General features: G+C 40.6%; 1 protein-coding gene across 1 annotated transcript in view; it reads left to right on the top strand.

The window, feature by feature from the left end:
- Nucleotides 1-21,402, top strand: part of LOC145412382 (sulfotransferase 1C4-like) — a 183,207-nt gene that overhangs the window by 142,913 nt on the left and 18,892 nt on the right. Inside the window, exons 6-7 of the mRNA XM_080282271.1 lie at nucleotides 9,154-9,320; nucleotides 20,746-20,851. Coding sequence (XP_080138397.1) covers nucleotides 9,154-9,320; nucleotides 20,746-20,851 — 273 coding nt within the window. The remainder of the gene's footprint in view (nucleotides 1-9,153; nucleotides 9,321-20,745; nucleotides 20,852-21,402) is intronic.

The following is a 21,402-nucleotide window of genomic DNA, read 5'->3' as shown; positions in this document are numbered from 1 at the left end:
CAGTCTGGGTAAAAGTGCCACAACCTTTAGGTCACCACATGCATTCCACTTGAAGTCCTCATACTTAATTTTTTCCAAAAGAAGCTTTGTGTTACCAAACGATTCCTTCATGTTAGCTGCGTGAGCCAGAGGAACCGAGGGGAACTTATTTCCGTTGTGGAGTAAAACCGATTTCAAGTTTACTTTCGATGATTCAGTAGACAAGCGCCACTCATGTGTGTCATATTCGCGGCCAAATGCCCCTATAACATCATTGCTAGTAACCAGACCATCTTGAAGGGAGAAAAATACTTTGAAAACGTCATGGCGATTACGATAAAAACAAACTTTAGTTTCTTTCTGGAGAAGATACCGGCCCTTTAACCTGGAACCCAAAATTTCGGCTTGCTTCTTAGACAATTTTAAATCGTGGACGAGATCATTAAGGTCTCCTTGACACGGCGAATGTGATTCACTTGAAGAACAGCTTGCTTCAAATGTTGGATTCATCTTGTCCTTTACTTGGTCTACTATCTCATCACCGGAGTCATCGTCATGCAGTGTCATGTTTCTTGGAGCCTCTGGCATAAGTATTTCCTGACTGTGAGGTACTGGCATCATAGCAGATGGTAAATGAAGATATTTAACAGTATTGGTGGGTTTTGATGTTATACCATTTATAACTGTCAGGCAGAAGTAGCAATCCGAAGCGTGATCTTTGGATTCTCTCCAAACCATAGGAATGGCAAAAGGCATACGGCGTGAACCTTTTGTCCATGCTGTGAGAAGCCTGATACATGTGACACAACAAAAATGGTGGCCTCAACTTTATCCTGGTCACCCACTTTACAAGCAGAGTAATGCTCATAGCATTTTTTAATGAGGGGTGTGAAAGAACATTTTTGCGACATGAATGACAATTAATCGCAAATGTAGCAGAAAAAAAAAATCGGACTGTTTACACTGTTTTTCGGCAATATAATGGTGGATGGGGGAGCACAACACTTGACTACACAAAAGCACAATCTGTCAACAGGGTGAAAAGGCACTGTTTACAAACTGAGTTCTAGCCTGCAACTGACAGAACTGCTGCTCATAAGTGGGCGCTGTCTGAATGTCCCAGCATGTCCAGTCGTGTTTCTGGAGGTTCCTGGTGACTCATTTATTTAGGCTTGTGCTTTAAAAAAGAAGCTATTGTACTTCACAGACAATGAAAATAGCTGCGTTTTTTTAACTTTTTGCTTCAAATACTCCGTAGAGTGCTGGTACATTATACTATACATAATGATGTATGAGTAAGCAAAAAAAAAAACAAAACAAAAAAAAACATGGGCAATAGAGAAATTCTGAAAATATATTTGGACTCAGCATACATAAGAAATACATAAGAAACATTATTTTCCATGGGACAAAATATTTGTTGACCAGAGTAATTTGTACTTCTGATGGGCCATTCCAAGAATTTCAAGTCCTCTAGCTCCACAGTGAGTGGATGGAATCAAATGAAACTTTGCATGTTTATTACCGTCTATAAGCATGCTAAGTTTCATTTGATTCCATCCACCCACTGTGGAGCTAGAGGACTTGAAATTCATGGAATGGCCCACACAAGGTACATATCATAGGCGTGTGTGTGTGCGTGTGTGTGTGTAAAATATATATATATATATATATATATATATATATATATATATATATATATATATATATATATATATATATATATATACAGTACATCCCCCTAGTACGCGAGTATATGGGCAGCAGAGGATGTCGCATATAGGAATTTGCGTACTGTGAATAAACTCATGGGAAAAATTACATATGGGCGGCACCCCCCTTCATAGGCAACCCTTGAGACGCCTTTCACACCCAAGTATTGTACTATACAGGAAAACTATCTAAGACATATTACCTAATATAAAGTAAACCAACAAGATTATGGCTTTACTAGGTAAATCAACAAGGATATGGCTTAACTAAACCAACAAGAATATGGCTGCTCACCTTTACCCAAGAGGACAACAGGCATGATGGAGGTAAGAAGAGGATCCGAGGCAGGATGAGGCGCCTAGTGTGCATCTCCTGCATCACCCACCACACCACCTGATACACCACCTTCCTCACCACTTTCGTCACCAGCACTTTCGACACTTTCACTAGCTAATGCATTCACTTCGTTCATAAACCCTTCAAAGTCTATTTCTGACACCTCAGACATCGAATCAGTCTCTTGATCCTCCTCAGGATATGGCTCTTCTGATGTTGAAGGGAGTGATTCCTCACTTTGTTCAAGCCTAAGGTAACGGGTGATGAGTGTTTGCTTCTGTCTGTTTACTTCCTGGTTGTACTTGTCGGTGTAGTAGCGGAAGGTTTTGTCCGGTGAATACATCACCTCCTCCATTCGGAACTGAGAGCGTTCGATGTCCTTGAATTCATCCTTGAATTTATCAAGGGCACACAGTACCTGGCTGATCTCCATCGTGGACAAATCTTCACTCTCCATCACTGGTGTTGCTGCCTTTTCTGCTGCGATCTCCTGTTCTGCATCAGCCTCATGTACTTGCTGCACTATTTCCTGGGGTTCTTGCTCTGCTGCTGCCGATTGTAAACCCCTGATCTCCTCTAGTGAGAAGGCCTGAAACCCGGGCACAGTTTGTGCAACTGTGAGAGTGGCTGCCTTGGCAGCCGCTTCCCAGTGCGATTTCACACAGGTGCGGTACGAGGAGGCACCGAGCATGGTTAATTGTTGCAGTGGTTTTATCTGCCCAAGAGGACAATAAGAGAGTGATGGCATCCTTGAGGTTGAATGACCACCAAAAAGCCATAATAGTCTTCTCAGGAGTTGACGTTGGTTGTGCGGGCGCTGTGCGTGGTGAGGATGAAGCGGGTGGCAAGTCCAAACCATCCTCGGCGTCCATGACATCACTCCCACCTGTGTTGAAGTCAAGAATTGCCTGCAGTTCCTCACAGCTGTCGGTCTTGCTGCGGAGGTGATCGTAGAGGCGTTGGTGGTATAGCTGCTTGACCATTGCAATCAACTCGTGGTCTAGCGGTTCGATGAGAGAGGTCGTTCTTGGGGGCAGAAAAACGATCTTGCATTCCATGCTGAGGTCTGCTAGCCAGGTTGGATGACTTGGGGCATTGTCAAAGATGAGAAGCACCTTGAAGGGGATGCCAAATTCCCGGGATTTTGCCTTGGCATCAGGGATGAAATGCAGCAACAGCCACTTGGAAATGATGCTACTCATCATCCAACCATTGAAGTTGCTGTACCAGTATACACTACTGTCATCCATGCAGCACAGATTCTTGTAACATCTGGGGTGTGCAGCAGTAAGCACCCCAACAGGCCGCATCTTGTGTGAGCCTGATAAGTTCATGGCGAACATGACTGGTATCCTGCTCTTGTCAATTTTTCTGCCCCTGGCCTGGTGCTGGTGCTTACAAATATAAATACACTTCGGCATAGCCTTGCAGTATAGGGCTGTTTCATCAGTGTTATAAATTTGGTCCCTGCTGTAGCCGCCCTTGTCGATTATCCCCTTTAGGATGGCTGGATAATCCCTGGCCGTCAATTCATCTGCTGATGCACGCTCCCCCGTGAGGCGAATGTGACGTAACTCCTTCCTCTTAAGAAAGCGACAAAGCCATCCCATGGAGGCTTTAAATGGTTTCTTTACAGCAAGCTTCAGAGCTGCATGTTTGTAGAAAATCTTGGCCTGGTCCCTGATGTAGCGTCTGTTCAGAGGAATTCCTTCCTTCTCCTTCCTCAGGATAAATGTAGCCAGGTACCGCTCCATAAGAATTATAGCCTGGTTGGTCAGCCTGCTTCTCCCGTCCAATGGTGCCATCCCATATGTCTTCACAGTCTTCTTTATGGCCTCCCTGTTAGCCCATATAGTTCGCACAGACGATTCTGCCAAGCCTAGTTCCTTGCCGATGGCCGTGTTACCCTTCCCGCTCTCCTTCCTAATGACTTGAATCTTCATGGCATGGATGATGCATTTCTTCTTCCTGGAGGAGGTTGCAGACATCCTGTCTCAAAACAAAACAAAAAAAGCCTCAGAGTACATGGGGACATACCTGGAACAGCAAGTGTACCCTCTGTGCACATGTGTTTCCTCTGCTGGGACTCTCACCTCACCACCCTCCAAGCGGCACATATGGGCATCACGTGACGAGTGAGCAACATCGACGTCACATGGTGGGCGGAGAGTAAGTAATCGTTTTCGCTTCTTTGGGGGACAGTGTCGCGTACCCGGGGTAACCCTGGATTTGGGCCACTCTTCACTGCCTGTCTCTTTTACAAGGAGTTCGATTCGCGTACTAATAAAAAGTACACTAAAAAAAAAAAAAAAAAAATAGGTCCTCGCATACAAGGGAGATTTTGTACTCAGAACTCGCGTACTGTGGGGATGTACCGTATACAGTATATATATATATATATATATATATATATATATATATATATATATATATATATATATATATATATATATATATATATATATATATATATATATATATATATATATATATATATATATATATATTTAAAAATATATATATTGTGTATATATATATATATATATATATATATATATATAAATATATATATATAAATATATATATATTGTATATATATATATATATATATATATATATATATATATATATATATATATATATATATATATAAATATATATATATTGTATATATATATATATATATATATATATATATATATATATATATATATATATATATATATATATATATATATTATTTATTTGCTTTGTGTAGACAGATAGATGGATAGATAGATACTGTAGATAGGTTGGAGAGACAAATAGAAATAAGCAGACAGAAATGTATAAATAGACAGACTGATAGATAAAGAGATAGATAGAAAGGTAGGCAGATAGAGAGATATAGAAATATTTATTTCAGAAAAGATGGAACGAAAATCTAGTAGCAGCAAAGATATTTCGTCCAAGAAAATAACTAACAAAAAAGAACCAAATTCAAGATCCGTTTATTTCGAGAAGCCCGGCACATTGAGTTTAAAAGACTGGAGGTCATTGGCAGAGGGAAATACAAACTATAGAAGACACCTCCAGAGTTGATCTGCTGTATACATAAATGACTAAGAGTATCAGCAAAATCCTGTATTAGAGAGATGGACAGAAATTGATTCAAAGTGTGTTAGTAGACGGGTGCTACACGTCCGTCGTATTACAGGAGGGATTCAATCAGCTAGTTCAGAAGAGTAGGTACCACTGAAGCAGCCATTGTAAACAGATAAAGATTCAACAGTGTGGCGAAGGGAGAGAAGTTGAAAGGACTTAGTAAGAGAAGGGGAGTCGATGAGGCGAATAAAATTTTTACTCTTCCCTGTTTGGAAGAAGTGTGTGTGGGGGGGGGGACCCCCCTCCCTCCCCTCCCGCACACACTCCACACAGAGACGAAGAAAATCCCTGCAAAAAGTCAACAGCTGTGCGAGGATAAAGACGGCAAGGAATCGACTTGGTACAGCTAACCTCTTAGAAGCACATTTTGCGTAAGTGGCAATGTGGTCTTTCCATAATAGGTCCCGAAAAAATTAACCCCCAAAATACTGAGAGAATATGAAGGATTAAGTCGTATAACTCTCATCTTAGTGTCAGGACCAAATTGCCTAGTCCCGGGCTTCTACGCTTCTCATGAGGCAACGTAGCATTGGACGATGGATGAAGTCGTATATATACCGTTGATTAGCAAAGATACCGGTGTGGAATATTTGGGGGGTCGAATTGTGAAAGAATTGAGTTTTCAGTGCATTAAAAATAAGACTATTTTACCAAAGACAGATATATGAACCAAGTTAGAAATAAAGTATTCCATGGCCTCGTTCCTAGATTGCTGAAGCAATTGCTGTGATGGACGCTGTTAAGGAGAAAGGTGGAGTCATCAGCGTATGAGTGGATAGGGTTAGATATGCAGCCCAGAAGATGACTGATAGGAAGAAGGAAGAGAGCTGATGATGGAGCAGAACTCTGAGGGACACCACATCGCCTTAGAAAACGAACGCTGGTGATCTACATCAGCAACTATAAAACGATGAGGGAAGACAAAACTAGAGATTAGAGTACATATAAAAAGATAGGAACCGTAAGGGGGCAGTTTCGAAATTAACGAGTTATACTACACTTGATCGAGAATCTTGGAGATGTCAAGTGCAATGACAAAGCTTTTCATAGAAGTCCTGAAAGTAGGACAAATAGGAATCAGAAAGGAAGGTGAGAAGATCGTCACTGGAGAGTTCCTGGCAGAACCCAAACTGACGATCTCAAAAGGTTATGGTAAGATATATATATATATATATATATATATATATATATGTATATATATATGTATATATATATATATATATATATATATATATATATATATATATATATATATATATATATATATATATTTTAAATAACAGAACGGAGGAAGGAAAAACAAATGGGGAAAAAAAAATCCATACACCAGATTACTGGTGTCCTCTGTTCATAAAATATCTGTAACAGTTAGACTTGAACAGTTGTGGGTTGAAATTTGGAGGAAAACAACTCGGGGGAAGCGAGTTCCAGAGAGATGCAGTTCGGGGAATGAAAGAATTCTCATAGGCAGAAGTTCTGCAATATTGTTGAGTGAGATATATATATATATATATATATATATATATATATATATATATATATATATATATATATATAATGAAAGAGTGGCTTTAGAAGTGGCAGATAATGTGTGGACCCAATATTTGCAGTGAGACTGATAGTAGAGAAGGCTTGTGAGAAGGACCATAAGGTGTTTATGGCATTCATGAATCTGGAAAAAGCATATGACAAAGTGGACAGAGAAGGATTGTGGAAAGTTTTGTGCATGTACGGTGTAGAGGGTAAGCTGCTAGGTGCCGTCAAGAGTCTTTATGATGGTAGTGAAGCATGTGTAAGGGTTAATGGGCATCTAAGTGAATGGTTCACGATCGGTGTGGGCGTGCGACAAGGTTCTGTGATGTCCCCGTGGTTGTTCAATATATACATGTGGATGGGGTGATGAGAGAAGTAAAAACACGAGAAATGGAGAGGGGGATGGCGTTGGTGATGAATGGTGATGGATGGAACATCTCAAATTTGTTGTATGCTGATGATGCAGTACTGCTTGCAAGTACCAGACAAGAACTTGGTAGGCTAGTGCAGAGTTTTGTTGATCTGTGTAAGCGTCGTGCCTTGAAAGTAAATGTAGGAAAGAGTAAAGTGATGGTTACTGAGAGAGAAAGTGATTCCCAGTGCGATGTAACAGTGAATGGAGAGAGACTGGAACTGGTGAGAGAGTTCAAGTACCTGGGTACAGTGATAGAAAAGAGGAAAATGTGCAAAAAAAGTTGAAAGCAGAGTGACACAAAGAAAAAAAGTAGCTGGCGCAATGAAGGCCTTGATAAGGAACAGAGGCTTGAGTGTTGCAGCTGCACGAGGCTTACATGAAGGAGAGTTAGTGCCAACTTTAACATACGGATGTGAGACTATGGTGTGGCATGAAAATGAAAAGGCAAGAGTAAGAGCAGTGGAGATGGGACTGCTGAGGAATGTACGTGGAGTACAGAGGGTGAATAGGATACGAAATAATGTGATTCGGGAAAGATGCCGAGTGAGGAAGTCGATGGACACCAGAATCGAAGAGAGTGTACTGAGATGGTATAGTCATGTGGAGAGAATTAATAACAATAGAGTGGTGAAAAAGGTATATCTGAGCAAATTCGAAGGAGGGAAGAGGCGAGGTAGGCCAAGGGGGAGGCGGTGGCTCAATCGGTAGAGAGTTGGCCTGCAGTCCTGACGGACCCGGGTTCAAATCCCGCTGAGGCAGGGAGCAGTTTAAGGATTTGAATTTCATAAAATCAGACTTTACTGATCTACCAGAAGACCCGCCGACATGTCGTAAAAATACCCCCGCTAATACCAATACATCAGTCCTATATGAGACAGCCCTAGCATGTATTCAGTATGGACGATGGGTGTTAGCGCCGAAGTGGTGACATGTAGAGGTGTGCGGTACGTAGAAAGGACTACTGGGCCTTGAAATCAGGCTGTGAAGCCTATGCCTAGAGTTTACATAAAAAAAAAAAAAAAAAAAGAGAAGGTGGAGAGATATGGTGGATGAGTGTGTGAGGAAGAGAGGTTTGGAAGTCGGTGAGGCTAGGGAACTGACAGGAGATCGAGCTGGCTGGATGAATGATGTGAGGAGAAGTGCATGATCAGAGATTTTGACACTCCTTTTTAACGTGGCAGCGTCTGGATTGACTCTATTGGATACGATTATGTGAAGCTACAGAACGTGGTGAACGTTTTTGGCATATTCAATACAGCCAGGATTCCGGGGACTTGAATGATGAGTGAATGGAAGCGTGGGCCATTGGACTGGGCAAATGTGGAATGTCTGGACATTGTTACTCCTCACCCTGCCCTAGGGTGGGAAAGGAGGTCCGGATGACGATGATGATAAATGATGATGATTTTACATACTAATATATATATATATATATATATATATATATATATATATATATATAGTGTATATGTCATCATCGTCAGCGGCAGTAGCAGCCATTGCAAGTACACTCCTGAACAAAGGCCTCCCCCATCCTTCCCCACGAATTCCTTTACTGAGCCAATCTTTTCCAGGTTTTGCCTGTAAACTTTTTTATCACATTTCTTCACCTCCTGTTTGGCACTTTCTGCTACGCTTGGAATCTCAGAATCTAATCAGTCAGACTGTTGCTCCATCGGTTATCTGTTACTCTTGCTACATGACCTGCCCACCTCCAATTCTATGCTAACCTATACAATGACTTTAGTCCGCTCTCTCACCCAGGCGGTTCATTTTTTCTTCCATAACCAGGAAGGTTTCAATTTCTTCATCTGTGTTTTGAGAAGTGAGTGCTTGTAGTATAGATAGACAGATAGATAGATAGAAGGATAGATAGGTATATAAACAAAAATATGGAGAGATATTTGGGGGGTACCGCTTGAGTCGTCAAGTTGATAAATGAAGAGAACACACACACACACACACACACACACACACACACACACGCACACTATGGATTTTGTAACTGCGTATTACAAGGGTGTTTTCATCAGTGGTGTACGGTCCGTACTGGGTTCACGTGAAGGAGGCGTGGGAGCAGCGGGAGCACCCCAACCTACACCTGGTCTTCTATGAGGACCTCAAGGCTGACATCATGGGTGAGCTGCGGCGTCTTGACACCTTCCTCGGCACCCACCTGACCGACACCCAGCTGGCCAAGGTATGATTCCCTCTTCCCTGTCTTAGGCTACTGTGTTGTCCATCTGCTGTGTTGTTTTGTATTGTGCTATGTTGTGTCCCCACACTTTGTGCTGTATTGTTTCGTGCTGGCTTATGCTGTCCCTACCTCCTGTGTTGTGTTGTGCTATATTGTGTTCTCACCTACTGTGTTGTGTTATCCTGTATTGTGACCCCACCTGCTGTGTTGTGTTGTCTTGTTGTGTGTTGTGTTATGTTGTGTCATGTTTCCACCTATTGGGCTGTCGTATGTTTTGTCCCTACCTGGGTATTTTGCTATCTTATGTCCCCACTTGCTGTGTTGTGTCCCCATTTGCTGTGTTGTGTCCCCACCTGCTGTGTTGTGCTGTGTTATGTTGTATCCCCACCCACCTGTTACACTGTGTTGTGTTGTGTTGTGTCCCCAACTACTGTGTTGTATTGTGTTGTGCTGTGTTATGTCCCCACCTGTTGTGCTGTGTTCTGTTGTGTTATGTAGCCGCCTGTTGTGTTGTGTTCTGCTGTGTTGTTTTGTTTTGTGTTATACTGTGTCGTGTTTCCACCTGATGGGCTGTCGTATGTTTTGTCCCCACCTGGTGTATTATGGTATGTTGTGTCCCCTCTTGCTGCAGTGTCCTCACCTGCTGTGTTGTGTTATGCCATGTTGTGTTGCCTTGCTGTGTTGTGTTCCCATATGTGTTGTTGTATTGTGTTGTGTCGTGAGTTGCGGTACTCTGTCGTGATGTATCCTCTTTCTGTGTTGTGTTGTCCCCACCTGCTGTGTTGTGGTGCTTTGCGTTTTCACTCAGTGTGTTGTGTTGTGCTGTACTGTATTCATACCTGTTGTGCTGTGTTGTCTTGTAGTAAGTACCTGCTATGTTGTGTTGTGTTCTGTTGTATTGTCTCCATATATGTTGTGTTCTGTTGTATTGTCTCCATATATGTTGTGTTATGTGTCCATACCTGCTGTGTTGTGTTGTATTGTATCCATACCTGCTAAGTAGTGTTGTTCTGTATTATATCCATACCTGCTGTGTTATGTTGTATTGTATTGTATCCATACCTGCTGTGTTATGTTGTGTTGTATTGTGTCCATACCTGCTGTGCTGTGTTGTGTTGTGTTGTGTTGTATCCATACGTGCTGTGTTGTATTGTTTTGTATTGTATCCATACCTGCTGTGGTATGCTGTGTTGTATTGTGTTGTGTTGTGTTGTTTCCATACCTGCCGTGCTGTGTTGCAGTGTACCTATACCTGCTGTATTGTGTTGTGCTGTACTGTATCGATACCTGCTGTGTTGTGTTGTGTTGCATTGTATCCATACCTGCTGTGTTGTGTTGTGTTGTGCTGTATCCATACTTCTTGTGTTGTGTTGTGTTGTATCCATACCTGCTGTGTTGTGTTGTGTTGTACTGTGTCCATACCTTCTGTTTTGTTTTGTATTTTGTACATACCTGCTGTGTTGAGTTGTGTTGGAATGAGTCCATACCTGCCGTGTTGTGTTGTGTTGTATCTATAACTGTTGTGTTATGTTGTACTGTATCCATACCTAACAGGGAGAAGACTATAGTACTAGTAGAGTAGGGTGGTACTTCCAAGGTGGATGAAAGCTGATGACACGGAAAGCTGGAACTCCCGTTTCGTCAGCCCTCGGGATTAGCTCCTGACCATACCCCTTTGCTGAACTTCTTCAGTGTTTCAGTAACTCAGAGTAGGGCAGCATACTGTCCACTACAAGTTCCTCTAACTGTGAACACCAGACTACATGCACATTACACACTGCACTTCCTAATCAAAATTTAAACAAAGGAAAAAAAAAAAAAAAGTCATTTTATCACAAAGCCTTGGAGTCCCCCTGGGGGGGAGAGGGAGGGGACCATCAAAGTCTCCACCATCAGCCCCTCTCCTTGTGACGACCAAGTGAGATGCCTGGAACCACTGTATAACTCACTTTTTATTCATTTCTGCAACATTTGAGGTCTTTCCTCTAGTTTTCTCTCTGTTGAACACCGCCTCTCCTCCTCTAAAGATCACCCTCAGTTCTCCACCGAGACTCAACTGTCTGTGGCAACTGACAGCAAACCCTTCTCTGTATTCTCCTACTTTCTCTACACTCATTTCAGAGTCAAAGGTGGCTGTTGTGTATATATAAGCAACAACATACCTTGCTCTCGTATTGCTGAACTTGAATCATCTGAGTTCTCTACTCTCTGGCTCCGGCTATCCTGTCATTCTCTGACTAAATATATCTGTGTTGTTTGTTATCCCCCATTTCTGTTGACCATGAAAAATTCTTCGACTATCATGCCTCTAAGATGGAACACATCCTATCAATTTCTCCTTTCTCTGAAATCTCCATTTTAGGTGATTTCAGTGTTCACCACCACCTTTGGCTCTCCTCTCCTTCCACTGATCCACTTCGTGAACAAGCCTATATCTTTTCTATCTTTAATGACCTAGAGCAGCTTGTACAACACCCTGTCCGTATCTCTGTCTGCCTTAGAGTTCCAACATAGTTGACCTCTTCCTTACAACTAATTCTTCTGCTTATGCTGATAACCTTTTCTGTCCTTTGGGTTTCTCCAATTACAGCCATATCACCTAAACCTGTCATATCACTCCAGTAAGGCCTATGAACCCTCCTATGAAGCGGAGGCTGTGGCACTTTGGAGCTGCTGATTGGGAGGCCCTCAGGCAGTATGTCTTTGATTTTCCATGGAATGATCATTGCTTCCATGGCTGCGAGCCGTCTGGTTGTGCCTTGCGCGTTAAGGGGGTTATTCTCTCGGGCATGGAAGCATACATTCCTTTCTCATATCCTGTGACTAATGCAAATAATGCCTGGTTTAATCGCACTTGTTCTAATGTTGTCAACAACAAGGAGAAGGCCTACAAAAGTATCAGAGGCCTACATAAAGTACCGGGGCCACACCACCTCAGAATCTCATCTCTTATGTTTCTGTCCAGAATCATGCTAAGTCTGCACTTCGCTTTGCTAAAAATAATTTCATTTGTACTAAATACTTTGAACTCTCTGACTTAAATGCTTCCCACCCCTTCCGATGCCTTGCCAAAAACTTTTCTAACAACTTTACCTCATCATCCTTCCCTCCTCTTTCCACTCAGATGGCTCTGTAACTATTATTTTCTACTCACAAGGCAGAACTCTTCACACAGACTTTCTTCTCCATTTCCACCTTAGACGATTCTGGTGCTGTTCCTCCTCTCTTGCTTCCTCATGGCTAGCATTAATATTTCTTCAGTTGATGTATTTTCTGCCACCACGGGCCTCAGTACTAACAAGGCATGTGGGCCTCAAGAACTGTGCTTTTGTGCTTACACCCTGCCTATGTAAACTCTTTCACCTTTGTCTGTCAACTTGCTCCTTTCCTTCTTGCTGAAAGTTTGCTCTCATTCAGCCTGTCCCAAAGGGTGACCATTCCCAGTCATCTAACTATCGCCCAATTGCTTTAACAGGCTGATATTTCAAAAGTTTTTGAGTCTGTTCCTAGCAAAAAAAAATAAGAAAATAAAGCACCTTTCCTATCACAAGCTTCTTTCCGATCGTCAGTATGGGTTCCACCAGGGACACTCCACTGGCGATCTTCTCACATACCTTTCAGACTCCTGGTCATCCTTCGTTCGGGACTTGGCGAAAGCTATGCCATTACACTTGACATCTCAAAGGCTTTCGATCGAGTCTGGCATAAATCATTCATTTCCAAACTGCCCTCTTAAGGTTTCCACCCTTCTATTTGTGCCTTCATCTCTAACTTTTTTTTTGGTCGCTCTACAGCTGCTGTTGTAGACGGCCACCGTTCTTTTTGTACAGCTATCAATAGTGGTGATCCTTAGGATTCTGTCCTACCACCAACTCTCTTCCTTCTATTCATCAATGACCTTCTAATCTGTACTTCTAACCCTATCCACTCATATGCTGATGACTCCACCCCTCATCTTTTCATTCGCTTAGCGCATTGTCCATCTCAGCAGTTGCTTCAACAAACCAGGGATGAGGCTATGGCACACCTAATGTCTGACTTGGCTCATATCTCTGATTCGGGTAATAGTAATCTTGTCTTTAATGCATCAAAAATTCAGTTCTTACATCTTTCAACACGACAAAATCTTCCGCAGGAGTAGCCTTTAATTTTTAACACTGTTGTACTGTTTTATTGTGTCCATACCTGCTATGCTGTGTTGTGTTGTGTACATACTTGCAATGCTGTGTTGTGTTTTATCCGCCCTCCCGTGTTGTGTCGTGTTTTGCTGTACTGTTTTGTGTTGTACTGCATTGTCCATACCTGCTGTGTTGTGTTGTGTTGTAATGCATCCATACCTGTTGTGTTATGTTGCGGTGTATCTATACCTGCTCTGTTGTGTTGTTTTATCTTAACCTGCTGTGTCATGTTTTATCATAACATGTTGTGTTGTACTGTGCTGCATTGTACTGTATTGACCAGTTTTGCTGTGTTGTATCGCATCCATACCTGTTGTGCTGTGTTATGTTGCACTGTATCCATACCTGCTGAGTTGTGTTATGATATATTGTATCCATAGCTGCTGTGTTGTGTTGTATTGTATCCATCTCTGCTGTGTTGTGTTATGATGTATTGTATCCATACCTGCTGTGTTGTGTTGTATTGTAACCATCCCTGCTGTGTTATGTTATGATGTATTGTATCTATATCTGCTGTGTTGTACTGTATCCATACCCTTTGTATTCTACGGTATCCATACCCGGTATGTTGTGTTGTGTTGTGCCCATACTTGCAGTGTTGTGTTTTATCCCCTCCTTCTGTGTTGTGTTTTACCCCTTCTCCTGTGTTGTGCTGGGCACTCACCTTCTGTGTTATGTTGTGTCACCGCCTGCCGTGATGGTCACACAAGCCTGTCGCATGGAATACAGTGCTTGGATGAGTAGTTAGAACATAATATAACAGTTTTGTGAAAATCTGTATTCATGTATCACTTGACTGTGTCTTTCAGATATTATCTCAATTCTTTTCTAGTTCAGTTTGTTTCTTCAGCTACTTAATATTGTCATTATTCATTCAGAATAACTGTTTGTCTGTGTCGTAGTGTTTTACATGGTTTAGGTACCTAAGGATTAAAGGTAATTATTCAGAAAAGGAAGTTCCATTCATCCAACTCTCGTGTCGAGGGTGTTCGTGTCATGGTTTGACTGCAGGAAAAATAAAATAAAAAGGGGGGAGGGAGGTTGTTTCTGAACACTTTTCCTCTCTCATAATACAGTAATAAACAACAACAACAACAAGAACCACCACCATCACCGCCGCCTCCGCCGCTGCCGCCACCACCATCACGACCAATATCATCATCACATTTGTAGTAATTTATTGTCAGATGCATAGTCCCAGAGTTTTCCAGGGTGACCGGGAAAAAAAAAACTAATCCAAGTCTCTTTCTATCACCAGTTTCGTCCACTCCGTCCCTCCACTCCGCCAAACTGTCATTCTTCATGTATTCCTCTTCTTTATCGTTTCATCTTACTCTTGATTTGTATGTTCTTCTTCATCCCTTTTATTTCTACATACTAGTTTATTAAGCTTTAGATGTCCATTCTTTCTGTGCGTCCCAAATCACCATATTGCATTGCAAGGCTCCACTTTGCTTGCACAGTCGTCCATTTTCCACTAATATTTATATGCATTCTTCAGGCAGTTTAGTGGTAACGTCTGGCCCATTTATTCCTTACTCCCATAATGAGTGCTGGCGACAACACGCTGTCATGATTAATTGCCGTTACTGTTTTTTTTTTTTTTTTCCTTTTGGTGGGGGAGGGGGGCTTAGTCCCAAGAGTCCCAGCTCCAGCGTTAAATCCAGGTCTCCATCTGTATTGGTGGGTGATCGAGGACAAGAGGGAAGCAAACTTTGTCCAAGAGTCTGATCGACTATTTACTCTAATTTGGGTTCTTCAGGTTGCAAGCTGGACGCACTTACTCATGCACCCACGGTTCCCATATCTTTGACTACCCTAATTATGGTATCTTTACACACACACACACACACACACACACACACACACACACACACACACACACACACTAATTATGGTATCTTTACACACACACACACACACACACACACACACACACACTAATTATGGTATCTTTACACACACACACACACACACACACACACACACACACCAGTTAATGAGACATCTGAAGTGCCTGAATCAGACCCGTCCATAAATATAATGCTTTAGTGCAGTCCAATGGTGCAGCGGGTCAGGCGCCCTGGGACACTATCGCCTTAGCTGACCCTCCCCATTATTTTCGCTCACAAGTTTACATTTTGTCTGGTTAGATAGATACACAGGTAGATAAGATAGACATTTAATAATGACTAATTTGCCCTTGGTCATAAACATTGCAGATTACTCAGATTGTTTTATAACCACTGGAATGCAGTCTCCCTCCTGCATGGAACAGCCTGTTAGCCAGAATAATGTGGATAAGTGACCTGATTTATATTAAGGTTTAAACTACTTCGGCCTTTCCCTTAGGTATAAAGCAGGTATATGGCTCACAAAAGTTGAAAGCTACAGTATCTTCAGAAGAAAAGTTTCCTTTGCTTCACAGAACAAGACAGCAAGTAAAAATTAATGTTCACATAACCCCTTATATAAAAGAGGTAACTAGATACGATATTCAAAATATACTCTAATTCTTAGTGATGGGTGGTGATGGTCATCGTTCAGTCAGTGTAGCGCTGGCTACTTCTTAAGGTGGCTCTACAGTGGAAAAACTGTAATGGTTTCCTGTAACACAGGAAACCATTTACAAAGGTGGGTGGTATCAACATACCAAATAATGGATGATGTGGATTCTACCATGATCCCCCTATTAAGTGGGTGGGGAGACGCAAATGCACCATCCATCTCAAAACTAACCTCGCTGCATGAAGATGCAGTCCACCACAAGAGAATATCGTTTCGATTCACTGCACGGGAATACCCTTCAGGATGATTATTTGCCTGCTCAGCCAGACTAACCGGGTTTGCTCTACTGCTACTACTGTGACTACTACTACTACTAATGCTGTAAATCTTTATAAACTTCTGTTAGGTTCTTGTAATCAGTCTGCATCTTTAAAAACGTTTTTCTTCCACTGAACTGAACACTGTAAAGTCATCGCAAGCTACACATCAAGCAATACATTCGTACACTTACATATGAAATATTTACAATAATATGAACACTAAGAAATGGTTAATGCATAGAGACTACAACCAAGGCTATACTCAGTCTGATATATCAAGTAAATTCCGGATGCTCTGATTTCAACAAAATTATATACTGATGATGTCATTTTAAATACTGTATATGTACAGGACAGTATATATATATATATATATATATATATATATATATATATATATATATATATATATATATATATATATATGGTTGTAATTAGACTGTGCGAAAAATATATCCTGAAAGTAATACAAGTAAATACACCAACTTCTCAAAGCTCAGATGAAGAAATAGATACATTCTATGAGGACATCTCCCAAATTATGGAAGAAGTAAAGCACTACACATACTATACTCATGAGAGACTTCAATGCAAAAGTAGGGAAGTCGAAAAATGGAGAAGCATGTATGGGAAAATTTGGAGTGGGAGAAAGGAATAAAAGAGGAAAAATGCTGGTAAATTTAGCTGAAATATTTAAATCAGAATAATAAACACGTTCTTCCACAAAAGAACAAGGAGGAAATGGACCTGGAGAGGCCCAAATGGAAAAACAAAGAATGATATTGACTTCATTATAGCAAATAAGAATAACACGAACACAAATGTCATAGTTATCAACACAGTTAACATAGGAAGTGATCGTAGAAAGGTGGGTTGCACAGCAGATTCAGTTTAAGAAGTGAAAGAAAGATGATTAAAGCTAGAAAGATATGCCCAATAAAGTGAAAGAAAACAAAGCAGCTTTTCAGTTGGAAATAAAGAACAGATTTCAGGCTCTAGGTAATGCTGAATGTGACACTGATGAACTGAATGACAGACTAACAAAAGTGCTAAGAGGATCAGCAGAGGTAGTAGGAAAACCTAATACAACCAAAGCCAAGAAATATTCAGAAAAGACACTCGAGCTTATGAAAAACGAAAGGAAATGAAAGCAAAAGCAAAGATGAAATAGAATGAGCGGAATTAAATAAGCTTATCAACAAGAGACAAAGAGAAGAAAAAAGAAAGAGAAACATGGATCAGATCAAAGAAACCATCAAACATGGAAAAAGTCTGAAACAGATTCGAAGTAAAATGGACTAGGTAAGGAACAAATGACATCACTGAAACAAAAAAAAACGGTGAAATCATTAAATGCAGAGTTAAGATGGTGAAGAGAGTTGAAGAATTTTACAAAGAACTGTATACGTCAAAGACATTAGTACCAATAGCTAACTTTTCAGTTGACACAAGTGAAATACCTGAGGTAACACCAGACGAAGTAAATATTTCTCTTAAAAATATGAAAAGAAGGAAGGCTCCAGAAGATGGAATAGGAACAGATTTACTGTTGGATGCAGGAGTAGAAGTATAAAATAGGCTTGCTTACATATTTACCCAATGTATAAAGCAGATGAGAATTCCCAAAACATGGTGTAATGCAACAGTTATTTTACACTACAAAAAAGGTGACTCAAAAAATCTTAGTAACTATCGACCCGTTACCATATTATCAGTCATGTACAAACTCTTCATTAAAGTCCATACGAACAGAATAAGAACAATTTTGGAGGAAAACCGACCTCGTGAACAGGCGGGATTCCGAAGCGAGTATTCGACTACTGATCATCTACACACAGTGAATCAGCTAATGGGGAAAATTACAGAATATAATAAACCACTGTGCTTAGGTTTTGCTGATTATGAAAAGGCTTTCGACTCAGTGGACCACATAGCAATTATAAATTCACTGCGAGAAGAAAAGAGTGAATGAGAACATTGTAAAGCTGCTCGAAGACGTAAAAAGAGGGAACTGCTAGAGTTAAATTACATAAGGAATCGGAAAAAATTAAGATTGAGAAGGGCATGCTTCAGAGAGATACAATTTCTCCAAAATTATTTACAGCGTGCCTAGAAAGTATTTTCAGAAACTTGGAAAGCTAGAATGGGAAAAGAAAGGAGTACACGTAGATGGTGAAACGCTAAACCATTTAAGATTTGCAGATGGCAATGTCCTAATCTCAGAAACAGCGGAGGCATTGCAAGAAATGTTAAATGACCTGAACAGAGAAAGTCTCAAAGTAGGGCTAAAGATGAACGGGAGTATAACTAATGTTTAAACCTCAAACACCAAAGAGCGTCATCAGAATAAGCAAAGAAATTCTTGAAGAAGTTGAGGAGTATAACAGCTGGGACAAATACTAAAATTAACCAAAGATCATGATAGCGAAATAAAAAGACTCATTACAATTGGATAGAAAGCTTTCGTTAGACATAGAGACATTTTGAAAAGTAGCTTGCCAGTTTGTATGCAAAGAAAAGTATATAACGAATGCATAATTCCAGCTATGGTTGTGAGACCTGGAAACTGACAAAATCGATGGAAAATAAATTAATCCGTTCTCAGAGAGCAATGGAAAGGTCAATGTTGGGAATATCTTTAAGACACAGGAAAAGATCAACTTGGGTGAGCGAGCAGACTAAAGTCAAAGATATATAAGTCATAAAAGAACAGAAATGGAGGTGGGCAGGCCATATAGCAAGAATAAGGGATAACCGATGGAGCAAGAGGCTGACTGAATGGACACCAAGAGATTGTAAATGTAGCAGAAAAAGGCCTGACAGTAGGTGGAGAGATGAGACAGAGAAATTTGCAAGGAAATCGTGGCAAAGATTGGCTCAGTCAAGGAATTCGTGGAAAAGGTTGGGGGAGGCCTTTGTTCAACAGTGAACTTGTAATGGCTGATAATGATGATCAGGATTATATATATGTATATATATATATATATATATATATATATATATATATATATATATATATATATATATATATATATATATATATATATATATATATTTATATATATATATATATATATATATATATATATATATATATATATAAAACTAGCATGAGCAGTTCTGTTCAGGATCATCCCTGTATTACGCATGCGCGAGTCTCTTAGGGATATGGTAAATGCTTAAATTTAGACAGTATTAAATATCAGATAATACAAGGACTGCCAGTACAAAGATTGGTGTTAATAATAATCAATAGGCAGGCCATAATATATATAAGAGATCGGGCACAATGTCCAATAAACCAAATAGAATTTATGCACTGCGAAGTTGTGAAGGGCTGACCCTTCAGCTGCGAGTCTACGATCATAAATCCTAAAATTATACAAATTATGGTCATTTCTATTGATTATGTTTTTTCTAAGTAATGTTTTGGTGATGTTAGTGGTATATGCCATTACTATACCTCACAGTTCGACACTGGTGTAAAAAATAATCCACGACTCTTAAAGCATGGTAACCAAAAAAGGACTGGTGTAGGACCGAGTCTGGGATGACTCGGGACTCTCCCTCATTTACAGTGTAATGTACTGGCGATTAGAAATGGACTTCATGTGATGAAAGAGGTCCAGAACCTAGGAGCAGAGATAGAAAAGTGTAAAGTGTGAAAGAAAAGTGGAAAGCAAAAGTGATCCAGGAAAGAAAACAGTGCAGCCATGGAGGTTGGGGACAGGCTTCACCCTTGAATATTAATAACGTCATTCAAATGCATTAGTAATTGTAGGCACATAGCCTGGTCGTTTACTTGTGGTTTCTTATGTTGTAGCCTTCTCTATGAAAGGTTTGATAAGTAGTCTAAATGCTGTTACAATACCTTCAAACGAGCTGTATTTCAAAAATAATGATAACCAAAATTCATCCTCTCGTCCCAACCCCACAACATAGTCCTGACTGAGCCACTGGTGCTGAGGTATATCTGGGTGAGCATGAAGGCAAAAGAGAGGGTGAAAATGTGTGAGTGAATGTGTGACCAGTAACAGCAGTAGTAACAACCCGACTCTTTTGAACATGTACCCGGTGGACTGCAGGCCAGAGCTGCTTCTCTTTTGCGGTTCACCATCCTCCTTTCAAGGAACGGAGAGAGAAGTGAGAGACATTTATATAATCGGGCACCTTCACTGCCCGGTCATTTCGGTACCACCACGCGAAGGTGCCACACTGCAGCAATGAATGAGCAAAAAACTGAAATGAAAGTTTAGTGGGAGCGATTTAATCAAGATAAGAATATAAATGTAAATGATTACTCCTGTGGAGTCATACTTATTACTCTTTTTTTTTTAGTAGTCTTCATAAATCATCTCTGTTCATTGGTGCAGGTGCTGTTAGTATTGTAATAAACTAAAGAAGCAAATGATTTTATGGCAGGTTGCGGAACACACGTCCTTCAATCAAATGAAAGCTCGGAGCAAAGAGTACGACAGTTTTGCTATCCCGGAAGTGATCCAGAGTGAGGGCGGATTCTTCAGGCGAGGTGAGGCAAGATCTGAGAGTTTTCTGGCCATTTTACCCTACTTTGAAATTAAACTAAATACACAACCAAACCAGACAGAATCTGCAATTAACCCAAATTTCTTATTTATGTGATCAGTCACTTTAATCAGTATTTTACAGTGCAATTCAGTGATATACTAGCTAACCATACACATCACGTGTATTTTAGGGATAACTTAATGTTTAATTGCCACAAATGCATTCTACAGCAGTTGGAGAAATATGAATTTGCAGTAACTGCTGAGTTGTATAGATTCAGTTTTAAAAATGTGTTAATGAAGTTCTTTGGCCCTGCTTCTACCTTCTACAGCGTCGGTTCATCTGGCATACTATAAATCATTAGTGCTTCAGGCTGCAGCACTTACATTATTGGTCATTCCTGACTACCCTTGACCTCCCCTTCTTCTTACATTGTATACATTGCATCTTACACAGACACCCCACCACATTCTTAACATTCAATAACTTTTTCCAGATTTCAGATTGCCGACAGGCCTCGTGGAAATTATCGATCAGCTACGTATGCTTTAC

This window comes from Coenobita brevimanus, chromosome 93, assembly GCF_032717465.1.
Source record: "Coenobita brevimanus isolate Jiangsu-jjx chromosome 93, ASM3271746v2, whole genome shotgun sequence".
NCBI classification, from domain to species: Eukaryota; Metazoa; Arthropoda; class Malacostraca; order Decapoda; family Coenobitidae; genus Coenobita; species Coenobita brevimanus.
Note: the sequence above shows the minus strand (reverse complement) of the source record. Positions and strands in the feature narration are given on the sequence as shown.